This window comes from Centrocercus urophasianus, unplaced genomic scaffold (assembly GCF_019232065.1).
Source record: "Centrocercus urophasianus isolate 14NV4802_14NV808 unplaced genomic scaffold, USGS_Curo_1.0 seq_16, whole genome shotgun sequence".
Classification (NCBI taxonomy): domain Eukaryota; kingdom Metazoa; phylum Chordata; class Aves; order Galliformes; family Phasianidae; genus Centrocercus; species Centrocercus urophasianus.
In genome coordinates this window covers 32,367,136-32,382,159 of record NW_024884711.1, presented here as the reverse complement: position 1 = coordinate 32,382,159, position 15,024 = coordinate 32,367,136, and the positions used below count along the sequence as shown (strand labels likewise).

The 15,024-nt window shown below is 40.4% G+C and overlaps 1 protein-coding gene across 1 annotated transcript; it reads right to left on the bottom strand.

Moving 5' to 3' along the window:
* Window positions 1-1,032: 1,032 nt before the first annotated feature.
* RAB18 (RAB18, member RAS oncogene family) lies at window positions 1,033-14,548 on the bottom strand. Its single transcript, XM_042817414.1, has 7 exons — window positions 14,415-14,548; window positions 12,317-12,372; window positions 6,863-6,924; window positions 6,032-6,104; window positions 4,324-4,442; window positions 4,182-4,248; window positions 1,033-2,756 (listed from the first exon to the last, which is right to left on the bottom strand). Exons 1-7 carry the CDS (start codon window positions 14,480-14,482, stop codon window positions 2,581-2,583), a joined length of 621 nt encoding a protein of 206 aa, XP_042673348.1. The 5' UTR covers window positions 14,483-14,548; the 3' UTR covers window positions 1,033-2,580.
* Between the last annotated feature and the right edge of the window lie 476 nt (window positions 14,549-15,024).

Sequence of the window (15,024 nt, the reverse complement as noted above, 5' to 3'; positions counted from 1 at the left end):
TTCTGGAGAAGAAAGAGCTGTCATTACCCCATAAAAAATAAAATCAATTATCATCCCCTTTATCCCTCAGCTACCCATTAAGGTTCCACATGCTTCTAAAAGCAATCAATTCTTAAATCAATAAGACAAATCATGATACTTCCCACAGTAGTTTTAGACATGCTTGCATTACAGCCAGTGACAGTGGACTGGGCAAAGTGTTGGTACAACACTCACCTGCAAAGAGAAAACAGTGAAAGTATGGAAAAATTTGAAAGACGGCAACCACAAAATTAAAAAAAAAAAAAAGTTTGAAACAAAAGAAATAGAGGAAGAACACATGATGCTAAGTTTGCTCTAACATACTGGAAGCACAGGAAACCTCTCCTCCAGTGCACAGCTCCTTGAAAGAGCAGTGAGGGAAAAAGTGAGACTCAGAAAAAGCCATTCCTTAAGGACATATCTAAACATGCTTAGAAGAGGAAGAAGAAATCTACTTGCATATCAAATAGAGAACTCTTCAAAACAAACAAACAAAAAAGACAGCTCTGTTTGAGCCTTACTAAGCAGGCTGTTCCAAAATACTACTCTCTCCCCTCACCTCCTCTCCAGTTTTCCAGGGAAAGAAGCAAATGACTTCATTCTTCTGCAGAACAATGCCACTATTCAGAGTCCCCCACAGTTCCTCTCCCTTTGGGAAGAGAAGCTGTCAGATTAGGCAGAATCAGAATACAAGATGAATCCTGGTCCTGTGATAAAAGGATCTTTTTGACACAAACTAAAAATTAAGTCCTTTCGCGATATAAAGATGCACTCAAAACAGATGGAAAAATGGGTGTGGAAGTACTACTGGCCTCCGTCTGCATTACAACATCTGCCCAACATTAGTGAAATCATACCAAAATAAGTTATTCAGAGCTTTAATGCTTCTACAGGTCTCCACTGCTACTAACCTACACTAAACAAGAACCAGTGACCTCAACACTAACAGTAAGATGTGCTCAGCCCACATTCTGCATCATGAAACAGTAATACAAATCTAACACTTCAATATAATATGTATGTGTATTTAATAACAATTACATTTACATATTTAAATTATTCTACTACATCAACAATACTATAGATACAATATTTGGTAAAAACAACTAGTGTGGTTAAGTCTCCAAATTTTGATATCGTCTTCAAGCAAGTGTACAACAGAATAGAAAGCAGTTTCCATGTGAAGAAAAGTGTATTTTAACAGAAGCAGCCAAGATCTGCTGCAAAATACAGATCATGTACGCTGACATGTACACAAAACCTTGCAGTAAGAAAAGGCAGTCATTCGCTGTATTTACAAGAAGTTGCCCAAAGTTCAGTTACTGATTGCACTATAGTGATTATTAAAAAAATAAAAATTAACACAGCATCCTTGTCTTGTCCTTCACAGATCAGAAATAATTTCTCTGTAAGAAATGACCTTGTTTAAATTGCATGTGCTAGAAAATATACAACTCTACAATAGAAAGAGGTTAGAAAAGTTGAATACTGTGGAAAAAAAAAATTTATTAGTCTATACAAGTCTTCTGAAACAAACCATTGGCTTTGATACAGTTAATTCAAGTGAATACTCATTGTAATAGTATTTTCCATACAGTAGCCCCAGAGCTTCCCATTTAGTGTCTGTGATAGGAAGTTATATTTCCAAACAGGTAGCCACACAAAGCAGACATAATACAGATCTTCACAGCCATAGTGAGCTACAGTTTGAGATAGTTATAAACATTTAAGAAAATGAGGCATCTGTACTGAAGAGTGGCAAACTGATCCACAATGAAAGAACAAAGATGTCATTTAGACTCCTTGCCAAAAATGAAGACTTTCTATAGCAGGCCTAGAGTAGACTGCATCATAAAAACCTAGAGTGCAAGAGTACCACAAATTTAGTATATAAATATCACAGGATTAAAACTCCAGTTAAGCCATCAACTGAAGTGATGATTAAAAAGAAAAAAGGGCATCCCTCAGCTTTGCAAAGGAAGCTTTCATGGCATCTCTTCCAGAAGGTGCTGATATCAATTATGGCCTGTGCCAATTTGTATTTTTGACAGCTCAGCTGAAATAAAAGTTCAGCATTTACTTAAGAACTGTATAATCGTGGTGTTTTTAATACCAAAAAAGCATCTACTAGAAGAGATGAAATGTTACATTTATAGCTTACACTGTTTTCAAGGTCTGTGTACACTACGCAGTTCTGTAATTTCAGAGTACTTAAAAATGAGACAGAAAGCAGACAATGTAGTAATGTACATGTGTTAGATGGATTTGTTTAGAATACTTACATGATGGATGTATATAATCATAAAACTTTTAGTGCATTTGTTCCTGCACATTATTTATGCTACTTTATAAAAACCTGAAGATGGCAAATTGAGCATGCTTACCATAACATTCTCAAACTGGGAAAGCTGCAGAACATTTTTCCTACAAGTGTTCACTGCCATGATACAAAACAAGTATGTGCAAACTGCAAGGTCCCTAAAAATAGCATTTAATGGATTTATTTACAGAAAGATGTCACTATCTGTTTAAATATGCAAAGAATAAGCCTCCCAAAGTTTATAACATAGAACAATATCCACCACAAGCGCCTCCTCCATGTCCTTCTTCCTTGTTTGATAATTTTACACCTTTGTTTTGGCTCTCACTCTCCCACAGTCCAGGAGTCTGAATGATTTTTTCAACAAGTTCTTCAAAGGCACACTGTACACCATCGCACGTTTTTGCACTTGCCTCTGGAAAAGTGACACAAGAAGTCCAATGTTAGCATAGCTGCCAATAATTTGTTCAGTGCTGCTTCTTTCAGAAAAATCTTAACCTAACACCTAGATTTACAGCGTGTTCTACAACATGTAGCAGCATAATTAGCAGTTACACAGACGTTTGTTCCCACTAGTTGCTGCTTTATTAAGAGAACTTTTAGATTGAATGTCACTAGAATATATGGAGACTTACAGTTTACATTTATTTTTGCTGTGGAAAGCAGTTCAGTAAAAGAAAGACTGGAAAATTTTCTGCTGCCTGAACTGCAGCACTACTATCATTAGAAGCAAAGGACTCCATGATGTAGGTTTGTGGATCAACCTCCATGATAAAACTATTCTGTTAAAAACTGATCAGGGGTCTCATTTCTTCTGCACTGAGCAGAATTCTTGGTAATCTCATTCAGGAATACTTCTTTCATCAAAACCACAAAACACTGCTCACTGGGTGTATTATGAGAGCAAACAGAAACCATCTGCAACTATTCAGTTCCACTAAGGCTTGCCCTGTTCTTCTGTACAGTCACACAAACACATGTATACTAAGTTTTACGTTTCCTTTTATATTCCATGCACTTAACAGCTTGCACCTCAGTTTTGAGCTTCTTAAATTTTCACATCTGACTCTAACGCCAAAAACACTGCAAAGTGCTAAACAAAAACATGTTATTAGTTGCAGATGAGGAACATATCTACGTCACAGAGGAACACAGAGCACATCAGTGAACTGCTTTGCTACTTGAACCATCCTATAAAGTACTTCTTGCTGATTCTTATATGAAAGGATTAACAAACTTGGGCATAAAGAATCAATTCACTACACATTCTAAATTCAATTTTAAACCCATCTCACCCACAGCAAAATGAGACCAACATCTTTCCTCCGGTCAGGACAGTCACTATTCCATCCTACCCACCATTTACAAGTTAACTACACTCCCACTTCTTTTTACATTCCATTTTTACTGTAGGTTTGTCAAGTACCAGCTCTTTTGCTATACTGAAAGTTGGCTGTCAGTACCAGTTTTCCCTGATTCACCTTGCTTCTGTTTGTAACTCAGCAAGTAGGTCTGGACTAAGGGGGGGGAAAAAAAAACAACTAACAATTATAAGAAACCAGGCAGAACCTCAAAGCAATAACAGTTTTTGTCAAAGTACAGTCAATCTTGTATTCCACCCTTAATTCTTACAGAGCTCTCAAGTATACTCATTGACAGTTAAGCTAGACCACTAGACACAGTTAGAGACAGATTTATAGAAGATGGGTGTAACTTACCTTTGCACCTACTGCAGCTGAGAAACACGACTTATTTGTATAAAAATTCAGTCCTACAGAAGTGCTACTTTCATCATCTAACAAAAACTGAAGTAAAATCTCTGCAAGTATCTGTAACATACCTATGAACAACATGGAATGTTTTCTCGCAAATTTGAGACCTTCGTTTCTGTCAACTTCACGGTTTTCCTACAAGACAGCATTAATATGTATTATTAGCAAAATACACTAGCAGAACATTCAGTGCAGTTGAACCACATTTACCTTATCAATCTTGTTTCCAACAAGCATTTTCACTATGTCATTCCTTGTGCAGTACGTTTCCAGTTCATTTAACCAGTTATCCAGCTTGACAAAAGTATCTCTTCTTGTAACATCATAAACTGAAAGATATAAGTGTTATTTCACAATATTTTTTCCAAGAAAGACACCCTACATTAGAACAAGAGCAAAAGTTATGTTTTTTGAATTAGAAAAATCAAAGAAACCCCAAGGAATCCAATTTAGACTTCATTCACCAGCTCCAACCATTGAGGATACAAATGCAGAACAACTCTAAGATTCAGTTATGTTTAGACATTCTGGTTTATAAGATAGAGACCGTTATCTTCAAAGAATTCCATGTCTGCAAACCACAGATATAGGATACTTACATACATCACTACAGAAGATACACCTAGAGGATGTCATGACCTTCTGCACTGAGCATCTCACTTGTAAAGTGTTACTTACACTGCACTGCTATGGTGCCGACAGAATTGCAGAATCATCTAGGCTGGAAAATGAGCTTTGAGATCATTATGTCCAACCATCAATATGATCTCCTCAGTCTCACCACTAAGCTACACGCTGCAATGCCATGTCCACACATTTCAAGTACTTCCAGTGCTGGGAACTCCACAACTACCCTGGGCAGCCCACTCCAATGCTTTATCACCCTCTCTGTGAAGAAATCCTTCTTAATACCCAATCTAACCACCTCCCCTGGCATTATTTGAGAATGTTTCCTTGCATTCTATCTCTAAGACACCTGAGACAAACATCCTCCATGGTGCAATTTATAAATGACTAACAAGGTCTCCCTTCAGCTTCCACCAGACCAAACAGCCACAATTTCTTCAGTCACTCCTCATTTTTAGCTAAGAAAGTAAACTGACAACTAATGCCCTTTTTATATAGCATTTTATTAGCATTCCTTTTTATGTAGCATTTTATATGAGGTACAAGTAATGTATCCTAGATCTAAATTTCAGGAGCCAGTGGTACCTATAATGACCATTTCAAGCTCTGAAAAATCTTTTTTCTTCATTCTCCCACCCTATATGTAAATAAGTATTAACAGTTCATTTCACTCAAAGCAACAGTTTCACTTGCAAGAACAGTCTGATTTCTAGAAAGTTGTTGAACAAAAAATAGTAGAGGATTATTTTACGAAGACAGAGGGCTAATCTCAACAGAACTTCCTAACTCCCAAATAGTGTTTGCTTACTTTCAAGGCATTTAATACTAAGTAGTAAATTCAGAGGCAACACTTAAGGAACTTAAGACATGTTTTGACAGTGTTTTCCTACATGGGGAACATAATGGAACTTGAAAAACAGTACCTACAAAACAAAACCCACCAGGAAATCTCGTTGACAGGTTACTTCAAATTAAGCAGTTGGACTGGAGACAATAACTGCTTACTCAAGAATGTCTCCAATCAGAGGAAGCTTTAAAGAGCTCTAAGATATCCCTTTAAGAAGCAGCAGCTTTTAAACTCATGCACAATCCCTGTTTCTCAGACCTGTGAGACAGACTACACAGTAGCCAGACAAAACGCAAGATCTTTTAGTATAGGTACTGTTCCACACAAAGGTACAAAAAAGCTTTCAAAATCAATTGGATAGCATAGAAAGGTTAGGTGAGTCAGTACTCCAATGCATGAGAAAACCATCAACTTATTCAAAATTGCACGCAAAGCTGTACTTACCAAGAATAACACCCTGTGCACCTCTGTAGTAACTGGGTGTTAGTGTTCTGAACCGCTCCTGACCTGCAGTATCCTAAAAAGCCATCCAAAAAGTTCTGTTACTCAGAATTTGAGCAGAATCTATTTTAGCTCTCAGGTATGCTACAGAATACACAATATAAGACTCAGAGTAATTTAGTATACGCAACAATCTGAATAACTGAATTTACATCTGCTTCTGTTGTTTCACTCACATTAACTTTGAGATTCTGCATAGTCTGTCCCAGGAAACACATTTAAACTGTCAAGTGCAGTGAATAACTGGATTAGAGAACGATTAGACTATTTCTGCTGTAGCATTTGTTCTACAGCTAGCAGGCAGCAGCCAGCCAGAAACACAGCTGTAACACTAAGATTTTATCGCAAGCATCAAAATCTGTAGTAGAGGTATGTTCCTCACTTCTAACATCTCAGTCCAAAGACCCAGGATAAATGCAATTAAAAAACATCCCATGACAGAGCTGGAAGAAGCATGTATGTTTTAAAGTAAATTCAACTTTACATCCTCAAATTTGAAGTGCCAACAGTTTAGCAAAGAGAACAAGAAAACCCCCACAGCTATTAAGAGTGCTCATTCCTTATCGAAGTTCAGAACATAATTTAATCTATCTGAGCAGTAACATGCTGCAGACTTCACATATCAAAAATGTAAGTGACTTCAGGTACTAAAACCCCCACGCCTCCAAATTACCATCCTGTTAAACATAAAATGATTCAATACAAGTTACACCCTACACAAGCCATCACCATTCCCAAAACAAAGCAATATATTAAGAACAAGACAAGACTTACCCATATTGCTAGTTTAGCTTTGTTTCCATCAACTGAAATAGTTTTCACCTTGAAGTCCACACCTGGAGAAGGAAAAAAAAAATGTTACTCCTTCAAATATATACTTCATGTGTTCTGGAAATTGAAAACAAGAAAAAAAAAAAAAAAAAAATCAAACTCATAAAACAAGCAGCAGTAAGTTCTATTGGTTACTTCCACACTTTGTTCTTAACACTCTTAAGGTTTTATTGAAGGGTTTCTGTAAAAGCCCAATGACATTTTAGGTCATTGACTCAAATATTTTACAGAAATAAGGGAAAAAAATGCCAACATTAAAGTGCACTTTCTATGACAAGCATTCAAGTTTTAATTCAAATGGATTAACTTTCAATGCATTACTCAAAGACATGTTCTTGAGCATATCACTGACCTTGAACAACATCCTTTCAAAATAAAGGAGGAAGCAGTAGCAAGGCAGGGAAACAGAGCAAATAAGCTCATCTCTAACATTCTGACCAAGTCCCATCAGCATGATCAGCCAGAGGTAGACTAGCACAGACAGGGACTGATCTAACACATGACCTCTATCCTGTGACAAACAACGTCAGATGACACTAATTGCTCTAACGAGAGCACATCAAATAAGCTCCAGGTTATCTGAACATGGAGTATGCCTCTTGTGAGGATTCCAGCAGCATTAGGGACTCAAGCACTGCACACAACGATGGAGACACAGACAGACATCATGGTAACACCTCTAATGTCAATATGAATAATCAACCTCTACATCAAGATTTTATTATTACTTTGTTTTTAATACATGGGAGCTAAGAGCCTGTCACTTCCTCAAGAAAAGCTACACACAACAACAGGAGGACAAAGTTAAAGACTACGGCAATACAAGTGAGGGAGAGGTCGGGTACAGTTATGTTTCATTTTGCTCCCCATCAGCCAGCAGCTCTGAAATGAAGTATAATATAATTTTCCAGTGGCAAAGACTCTTAATCCCCAACTAAGCAGTAATATAAAGCTTTATGCCATGCACAAGTATGGCACATTATTCTACAGTTATGTTCACAGAAAAGAAGTGCCACCACTAGCTTTTCATCTTTTAAACACCAGTTCATAGAACTTAGTTCACAGCAGGCTGCTATGCTAGCAGGTTGCCACAACTTGGTCCTAAAGAACATCCTGTCCCAACAATTTTCCAGCATTCAGCAGTAACTTTTACACTAATAGAATCTCCTCCTCCACAGCAATGCTGTATTTCTTTCCCTGAACTGTGAAAATCACCATTGCTCAGCTAGAATGTCTGACTGCTAATAGTACAGATACACCCATCAATCTGATATTAAAATCCATAACTGTAGGTGTTACAAGTCTATCGGATACTTCACATAAACCCAAAGCATGTCACAGCAGTTTCAAGAAGGACTTTTTTCCCCTTTAGAGCATCAACTGTGTTTCAAAGCCAGGTTATTGTGCTCCCATTAAGTTAACAGACCAAATGTCGTGTCTATTCTGCAATTTTCACTTAATGGAAAGTGCACATGCACCTTTAAGTTAGCCTTGCTGATAAGCTTAAAATCAAGAGGTAATGTTTAAAATTTGCACACACAATTTGTATAAATTAAGACACTAAAATAGTGAATAAACTGCATGTGTTATAGACTGATTGCTAAGAGAAAAAAAGCACATTAAAATATATCTTTTCAAGTGATTAAGACACATCAAATGTTTTAAGACATATTTTTTTAAAAACAATATAAGAAAGCAAGTAGAAAACTTCAGGCCTCTAGAAAATTGTTTGTTAAAGAGAACAAACAGCACATTTCTATTCTGTAAGTGAATCAGTGAAATGCAGACACGTTCCTGTGACAAGTATCAGTTCTAAGCTTGCAAGATGAGTTGACATTTGTCACCCTGACAACAGAAAGCTGACAATGCTTTCCACCATACTCTAGGAGGCAGCCAAAACCCAGGGAGCACGGTCCCACCCTGTACTCCTGTGTGGAGACCCATACTGCCTGGGTGTCCAGCACTGCACACCAACAGACTACAGACTTACAGTCTGCAAGAAACAGTTCTGTCCTTTTCATGCTGCCGCTGCTCTTAGTCCACCATGGCATGCTGCATTTGTACCAAGTGCAAAGTCAGCTGGAGCACGTTATCTGTGTTAAAGGTAACTGAGAAGCCAGGCATCTGGGAGCTGCAGGACTCCAAGTGCAAGGAAGGCTACAAAGCTAAGAGATGTATGTAATTTCACTTATGAAATAAGGACTGCATTTCACGATCATCTAGAATCTCTCATACAGAGAGCAAGGAGACAGGCAAAAGCAGTGAGGACTACAGAAAATGGTGGGGCACAATCTGATCCATGAGATGAAGCCCTGCAACAAGTCTGCCTCAAAAGAACACAAAGAGGACAATGACCTGGTAAGAAGAACAGGACATGGTTAATCCTGCAGAAGCTACTGAAGCCAAAATACTTACCTGAATCAGTTTATACTCCTGCGAATATTGCAGGATTATTAGTAAATCCTAAATAATAAAAACCCTGCAAACAAACGGCTTGAAGTTTATATTGCGCCCAGCAGCTGCAGATTTGTGCAAGACACAAAGATCACTTTTCCTCGTGTCTCAACAGGAAAGAGACCAGCCTTGCTGCAGCCAACCTTAACCCAGTATTCTCTCTTCATTTTTTATTCTAAGTGAAAGCCAAAGACATCTCACTCAATTCAGCAGTCAGTAAGCAGATGACATTGAAAGATAACACTATCTGTAATCGATCCACACATTTTGGAAACGCGTGGTGCTCTGCAGTCCCAGTAGAAAGTACTTCCAACCCCAAACTCGAAGTGAAACTGCGTTTGATCAACTCAAAAAAAAGTAAAGATTCACAAAACGTTTTGTCATCTCACCATCTTGCAAACCCTGGTATTTCGCATCCAGGATGTGTCCTGTAGCAGTAAAGAATTCTCTAAGAATTCACCCCCAAATACTTCATCTCTACAAACAAAGCCTGTCCTAAGAGCTGAAAGGCTGCCTCTCAGTAACACAATCGTCAGAAAGTGGAGATGCTGCAGCTTAGCTGCTTTAAAGACAAAAAAAAAAAAAAAAAACACGCCAAGTACAACCCAGATTCTGTTCCCTTTTCATTTAAATGGGGGAAAAAAATCCACAGTAATTTGCTATCCCACAAGTGCTCCACACAAGATGCTGCAAAACCTTAACTACTGTCATACAGTGCGGCAAATCCCGAAGAAAAGGAATCACATCAGGATCTTTCAGCATCTATTCTAGATTTTTCCCCACTTTGCTCTGCCTTTATGAGGCTCTGTGGGCATCACTGTGCCCAGGCCTGGGGCACCCAGCACAACAGGGACATGGAAGGGGTACAGAAGGGGGCCATGAGGATGCTCAGAGCTAGAGGATTTGCCCTGCAAAGACAGGCTGGGGGAGCTGCTCTCATTCAGTCCAGAGAATGAAAGACCTCTGGAAAGAGCTCACCACAGCCATTCAACTAGAAGGGCTCTTGACAGAGATTGACGTTTTACATGGTCTGACAGTGAGCTTGCAGTAATGTATGCCATGACTAACTTCTCTTGTAATGCAGTTTCATTTACTCATGGAAACGTGTGCTTCTTATTACCCAGCAATCAAATGTCACAAACCACAATGCATGATTTCAATATATTTAGCTCCAAACTAATAAGATACTGATTTGTGCATCACACAATTGAAAATGAAAACAGTGGCACAATGCTACCTGAACTTTTATTGTTTTTATTTAAAACAAGCAAACTAACGTGCATCCTCAATGCACAGCCCAGCAATTATTTCCTCATGGCATACACTTGTCAAAGAAAACAGAAGCAGCTTAAATGACTGTTTTGTCCTTTCTGGGACAAATTAAAATTGTTCTTTTGGTGATGAAGCACTGTATTCAGGCTTGATGGCACATGAAAGCTATCACTTACAAATTCAATACCAACTCTGAAATGTTGTCATTGCCCAGCTAGGCAGATATTTGAAGTTGAGTTAGGGACACTCTGAAAACATCTCCATCCAGAAGTGAATTTCAGTCTTTCGCGAAGTTTTAAAATCTTCAGAATAAAACCCCAACCCCTGCATTTCTGAAGAGGTCAGCATGCTGGTTTTAATTGGGCCAGCACACAGTACTGCACCTCTATGATCTGCTGGAAAAATACCACCCCTGACACCTTCTCAGGAAGTTATACAACACCTATAGGAAAGCCTCAGCAGTGCTCAGCAGCAACACGTGCCTGTTTACTGCCTTTGCATATGATCATTCCCCAACATTAATACGCTTACAGCAGTGATTCCCACACAGCAGCCACACCCAGCAGAAGCCATACAGAGAAGTAACGCTATTTATTAAGCCTTATCTTGCCTTGAATTCACTATCATTACATTTCTCAAAGCTCCACATGAAAAGTGCTCCTGTATTTTACTAACATTATTGAAGACTTCTTAAACAAACAAAGCTGACCGAGATTCATTTTTTCCCCTAAGTTTGGCTGCTCCTAATCAGAGTCCTCAACCAGAACTTTGTAGAGGAAGTACAAAACATCTTAGAATTGAAATGCATTCTACAGAGAAGTTACTTTCATTTTACATTACTTCAGTTATTAATGTGGCACAGATGGCCACCAAAGGAAGCACAATCAAACTTCTAAGAACATGATGCAACTCTCTACATAGGATATCTTGCATTCCTGCACCATTTTCCACAAACACAATTAATTTCCCTGTTGGTAGGCATCACATCAACACAGTCATGATCTCACTCCTTTGTTCCCCAACTCCAGTTTCATGGCTCTCTTCAATATTTTTCAATACTATTAGCTGCCAAGGAACTGATTAGTAACTAGAAAAAACATAAGACACATTGTGATTTCTTCCCTGTACAGAAAATACAGAAGCTACACAGTGCCTAGCACACTCCAGTACTATTCAAGTTGCAAAAGCTGACATTCTCTAATAGAGAGTCCGAAGTATTTTTAACACTCAAGCTACCCAAATATCGTATTACTCAGTCCAGATAGTTCTGGACTATCCAAACATCTTCACAGCTACTTTGCAAATAAATCAGAGGGAGACATAACGGTGTTTGTTACAACTCCATTTTAGCCTGAAGTGCTAGAAAAAATTGGCAGATTGTTGTACTAGAGCTTCCCACTACCCACACATGACTTACAGCTTCACCAAGGATGACATTTACCATCTGTTTTCCCAGCCAAGGATACATTTTACCACAAAGGGGATGACTACTGCCCAGTACAGACAATACACTAATTACTACTACATGCTAAACTGTATGCACATCATTCTTTCCTCACAGAATAACAGACATGACTGAACTTCTCTACTGGTTTGGCAAGTCTAAACAAACTGCTATTTCATTCTGCAGTCGGTGTAAATTTTTTTCAGGTAGCATCAGCACATACTTACCGATTGTTGCTGCGAGTTCTGGGTCAAATGTGTCATCTGTGAATCGCAGCAGAAGGCTGATGGAAAAAAAAACAAAGAATTAGTTATTGCAGCATATTCACTTATTACATAGGCTTGCCAAAAGCCTATAAATTACACATCTGAAAGTAATAGCAAGATTACATAGCTAAAGAAAAATACATCTCATTTTCCCATCCTTACCCTGCAACATAAAACAAACAAGGAAACAAAATAATACAGTAGTCACGCTATGTCAGCCTTTTTCTATACAACCATTACAGAGTTCCTGAAGGAGTGCCACTCAAGCTGTCAGATTGGTTGCCTAACAGCCAGGTGATCTGCTTCTATTCCTCTTTTCCCAGGCCTCAGTATGACTGCAAGATTCTCTCAGTTTCACACTGTCTCACAGAGTATTTCCGTAAGCTTGGGAAGAAAATTCCAAGTCAGCTTTTGATGTAAGAAATAATTCCTGGAATTAGGCATGCAGCAGAATAAGGATTACACCCATTAGAAAAAGACACAGGCACTGAACAGCAGAAATAACTCCAAATCATTTTACAGTTTTGTACCATTTCTGCACACAACAGCTTTAACATATACAACATTTCTCCCTATCCACAGATGTTTGTTACCAATAAACCAGATGCAAGCAAAATTTACTCCCACATTATAGTAGTAGGGTCCTTCCTAGAAGTACCCATAAGCCACAGCACTTGTGCCAAATGTAAATATTTTGGCAAGACAAAGTTTCTTAGTATGCTATTTCTTTTTTTTAATCAGTAACCTTATTCATCTGTGGTGAGCAAATACGGCCATGTGGCAGACAGCTGCTGGCTATGACTGACAGCTTCTGTTCATTTCCAGGCTAGGGAAACAAAACAAAGCCTTGTTTACTTTTTGGGAGACGCTATTTAAGAGCAGCTATTTTAGTGACAACCAGAACTAATTCTCTAAAGAAGGCAAAATATGGAACCCTCATACTGCTACTGGAACAAAAACATCAGTTTGTAAGCCTGGAGAGCTAAACTCAGCCAATCCCTCATTTTGCCATTATTTCAAAGAGAGATGTCTTCTACAAAGCACAGCACTGCTGCAGGGTCCAGGTGTACAGCATTTGTTTGAGAAGTCAGGACTTCAACCACATGCTATGTCAAACTAACCCAAGTTCAGCATCAAATACATTCTAATCAAGAAACAGCTATTTCTTCTGTTTTGAAGAAATAAAGTTCTGAATGTTTGTTTATGCATTTGTGCGCACTGTGTGTCACATACCCACACACAAAAGGGTAGATTTCTTTTAGTTGAGAGAATCTCAAGTCATGTCTGTCACAAGAGGCCTACCACACTGGGCTGCTGATTCAGCAGCTAACTCGAAGGAGGGCTGACAGATTTATAATTAATAGGGTGTTGGTTATTTTCTCCCATTAGCAACTTACAGGTTTTTTAGGGCCATGCACACAAAAAAAGAAAATAGTAATAATCAACATAAGAAACGTGGTATGTTCCCAGATGGCCTACATTCATAAATCACTTATTTTATTAAGGTCTATGGCACTATCAAAAAAATAAGGAGAAAAAAAAGACAAAAGAAGGCAGCTTAAACAAAAGATGTGACAGCGCTGTGAAACACCAGCCCCAAGGACTTGGGAAAGCACAACAGGAGTCAGCGGCAGACCGACTTCGATATGTACTTTAGTGCCCCCCTCCTCTCCCTCAGCACCGGGACGTGTGTGCGACTACACGAGCACACGTGAGGCTCGACCCCAAGGCAGGAGGAAGATGAGTAAGCACAGCACGATGACGACAAAGGCTCAGAGAGCGCAGGGAGGCCCAAGTCCCCGAGTCAGGGTCCGCAGGGCTCGGCCGCTCCTCCGCTCGGCTCAGGCGGCCCCGCCACTCTCCCCCCGGACGGAACACCAGAGAAGGAGGCCGGCAGACCGAGCGGGGCCAGCCCGCAGAGGCCGAGGAAGCTCCCCCCAACCCCGGGCAGGCCGCGCCCAGGCCGCGCCGAGGCGGAGGTGGGGGCGGAGTGTCCAACGCGGCGCCGGGGGCCCGGGCCGAGCGGAGCGGAGAGACCGCCGGGCACGGAGCCCCTCACCTGGACTTGCCGACGCCGCTCTCGCCGATAATGAGAATCTTCAGCGTGGTCAGCACGTCCTCGTCCATCCCGTCGGCGCGCCCGGCCCCGACCGACAGACGTTCCCCACTCGGGCTGCGGCCGCACCGCCTGCGCCTGCGCGCACAGCCGCCCCTTTGCGCTCACCCCTCGCAGGCCGCTCCGCGCGTGCGCCGAAGCCGTGCCGGCAGCGGGGAAGAGGAGGAAAACAGCCCCCGCCCTTCGGTTGGCGCGTGCGCAGAGCGGAGGGAGCCGAGCCGGCGCTCGCAGAGGGGTTGGGGCGAGGCGAGGAGAGGGCGCTTGTGTGCGGATGGGTGAGGGGTTCGGCGCTCACCTGTGAGCGTTGCACGAGCTGTGCTACTGGTGCTGGACAAGTCGTTGGGGATAGAGAGCCCTGAGCGTTGGTCTTCGGTTTCTGCTGTCGGAAATCGATGAAAAAAGAAATCCTATTGGGATTGCAGACGGGAAGGAGAAAGCTTGATCTGCAGGGTGACGGCCAGCTGCCTGTATCCGCACTGCTAGAGCTGAGAACTCTGGTCAGCCGGTCACCAACACGTAGGGCATTTAATTACCAGCCCTGTTCGTCCCTAAG

Bases quoted from the DNA above. Each gene is read 5' to 3' on its own strand.
- RAB18 (XM_042817414.1), bottom strand. From the start codon at position 14,482: ATGGACGAGGACGTGCTGACCACGCTGAAGATTCTCATTATCGGCGAG. The intron at 4,249-4,323 runs GTAAATGTGGTT...GCTGTCTTGTAG, and splicing joins TTGGAAACAAGATTGATAAG to GAAAACCGTGAAGTTGACAG. The intron at 2,757-4,181 runs GTATGTTACAGA...TCACTTTTCCAG, and splicing joins ACATTCCATGTTGTTCATAG to AGGCAAGTGCAAAAACGTGC.